At 43.3% G+C, this 2,908-nt stretch overlaps 1 protein-coding gene across 1 annotated transcript in view; it reads left to right on the top strand.

The window, feature by feature from the left end:
* Positions 1-1,564: 1,564 nt before the first annotated feature.
* Positions 1,565-2,908, top strand: part of LOC106873622 (uncharacterized) — a 3,006-nt gene continuing 1,662 nt past the window's right edge. The window contains exon 1 of the mRNA XM_014921067.3: positions 1,565-2,908. This exon is cut by the window's right edge and continues 1,662 nt beyond it. Within this exon, the coding sequence (XP_014776553.1) occupies positions 2,396-2,908 (513 nt within the window). The 5' untranslated portion in view covers positions 1,565-2,395.

The following is a 2,908-nucleotide window of genomic DNA, read 5'->3' as shown; positions in this document are numbered from 1 at the left end:
TTTTATAGTTGATGGGTTGTGGTGATAGCAGCAACAACATCAATAACTGGCAGTAGCAGAAGAAGCAAGAGTTGCTGTTGGTATAGCAACAGCAGGAATGTTAGTGGCTGTAGTAGTTTCTTTTTTTTTTTTTTGTCACTGTAACAAGTAATAGTAGTTGTAATGGCAACTTCAGCAACGGCTGTTGTAGGGTTGGCTGTAGTTCGTATTTAGTTATGAATGTTGTTTGTTTCTTGTTGCGTTGTTGTTGAGTTGTTTAATCACTAAATTGATATAAAGGGATAATTGTAAAGTTTGGTTATTTCTTACCTGCACACCTGTCTATATGTTGACTGAGTTCTATTTGCCTGCGTTTCCGTTTTTTTAATTTGCGATCTATGCTAAGTCATGCATTTTCTTAAGGATCCTCCCGTTTGTCCAGTGTAATGTTCTCCACATCGTGAGGATGTAATTACATAAATTAAGTTTTCAAATACAGAGGTTAAGTTGTTTTTAATGGTCAAGATTTGTTATTATCTGAAACGGATCTCTGATCCGTCTGTGAGATTATGCATGTATAAATACATCCTTATACGTATGTAAGGCTGCATATGCAAATCCACGCATGAAATATTAACGCTGTCATTTCGTTTTATGTGGGTTCTAGAACGTTGGTATTTCAGAGTGAAAAAGGACATTGAGAGGAATATCAAATGATTTAAATACCATTATGATTTTATATACATATGTATATACTCACATGCACGCACACATGTATAAATATATGCATGAGTATATATATATATATATATATATATATATATATATATATATATATATATATATATATATATATATATATATATATATATATAATACACACAGGCATACGCAGAAACAACTACATGCGCACACACATACCTGTATATATGTCAAATATATTAAATACATCCATAACAGATGGTTTATTTTCACGTCCGGGATATCTCCTTACATGACGGTCTATCTATCTATCTATCTATCTATCTATCTATCTATCTATCTATCTATCTATCTATCTATCTATCTGTCTGTCTATCTATCTATCTATCTATCTGTCTAACTTCATGTGTGTGTGTGTGTGTGTGTGTGTATGTGTGCGACACACGTGTACCCACACAAACACACACACACACACATCCACACACGCACACACACACACACACACACACATACACATACACACACACACACACACACTCATAGAAATGCTTCATTCCACCAGCATAACACAGCACTAAAACCACTACTAACTTTGTACTAATTACTACCAACAACGCACCACCACCAACACTAACACCACCACCCAAACCATCGCCGCCTTCACCACCACCTGAGCTATCGCCGCCTTCAGTTACCACCACTCGTCATCATGGCCATCACCTCCACCACCATTATCCACCACCACCACCACCACCACCACCATTCACCACCACCACCGCCGCCACCACCACCACCACCACCACCACCACCACCACCACCACCACCACTGCCATTACGTTTACTATCGCTGTCACTATACCATCGCCACAACCACCAACAAACACAGTATTTACTATTGCTGTGACGGCCGTCGTCACCATCACCAACAACACCACCATTATCATTACGACAACAACAACATCAACAATCCACCCCACTGACAGGTGTAACAACAACAACAACAACAACAATAACAACAACAACATTAGTGGCGAAAATATTGTTGTCTTCCGTAGTTTTTCTTATTCTCCCGTTGTCTTACTATCATCATCAGTCATCATCATCATCGTCGTCGACAACTGTTGTCATCATCATCATCATCATTACCATCATAATCATCCCCACCACCACCACCACCAACAACAACAACAACCACCTTCTCTGCAGCCGCTGCTGTCGTCGCTGTTGTTGCCTCCGCCGCTATGTTCAAAGCAGTCGGGTTTATTCCCTTGCTCCCACCTCCTCCTTCTCTCTTCTCCTCCTCCTCCTCGGCCTTCCTCCTCCACCTCTATTTCTCTCACCCTCGCTCTCTCTCCACCCTCTCTCTCTCTCTCTCTCTCTCTCTCTCTCTCTCTACGCTGATATAATGACATGAAATGACAGAGGAAACTAAAATACACGGCAGAAAATATTTTGACGGAATCCAGAGGTGGCGACGAAATAAAAATAATACCTTTTCTGATAAGCGTATTTATTGTTATTGTTGCCGTTCTTGTTGCTGCTGCTACTGTTGTTGTTAGTGGTGATGGTGTAGTGGCTGTTGTGACGGCGGCGGCGGCTGCGGCGGGGCGGCGGCGGCATCAGTGATTGTGCTACTGTATCATCCACTGCAGTTGCTGCTGGTACAGCAAGTGCTGTACGTCTTGCAACTGTTGTTTGGGTTTTTCAATTCGCTATGGCGTCGCAGCAGACACAGCCAACTCTGTCGCCATCATCGACTCCCACTATGTCTCGTCAAGAAAGAAAGTCTGCTGACCCAATTATTACTAAAAACAATGTCAGTGTGCCTATCTTGGGCTCGGATGTCGGCGGTGACGAACCCCCGCGAGTCCAACTGAAAGTACAGCGCAACCCGATTTCGGAACGGGCGGCTACCGTTCCGAGGATTATGCTGAACATTGTCGACCGTAACGACGACGCTACGTCGATCGGCAACTCTAAGTCACCGACAGATCTGGGCATCCCGGCTGTGAGCCTACCGAATCTCTCTATCGAAACGGACAGCTCTGACGACCCGTACGATGATAAAATGGAACGTACTGGCTCCCGGGACGATTCCGACCACGCACTACGACTCTACTGCTCACCACGTATGAGCCGGCGTTCAATGAACCTGGACTTGAATCTACGCGAATCCCCAAACGACACAGGCTACTGCTGGTTATCTACTTTCGGCACTTCGAACTAC

This window comes from Octopus bimaculoides, chromosome 15 (genome assembly GCF_046866305.1).
Source record: "Octopus bimaculoides isolate indiv1 chromosome 15, ASM4686630v1, whole genome shotgun sequence".
Lineage (NCBI taxonomy): Eukaryota > Metazoa > Mollusca > Cephalopoda > Octopoda > Octopodidae > Octopus > Octopus bimaculoides.
The sequence above is the reverse complement of the archived record's forward strand: the minus strand, read 5'-3'. Positions and strand labels throughout refer to the sequence as shown.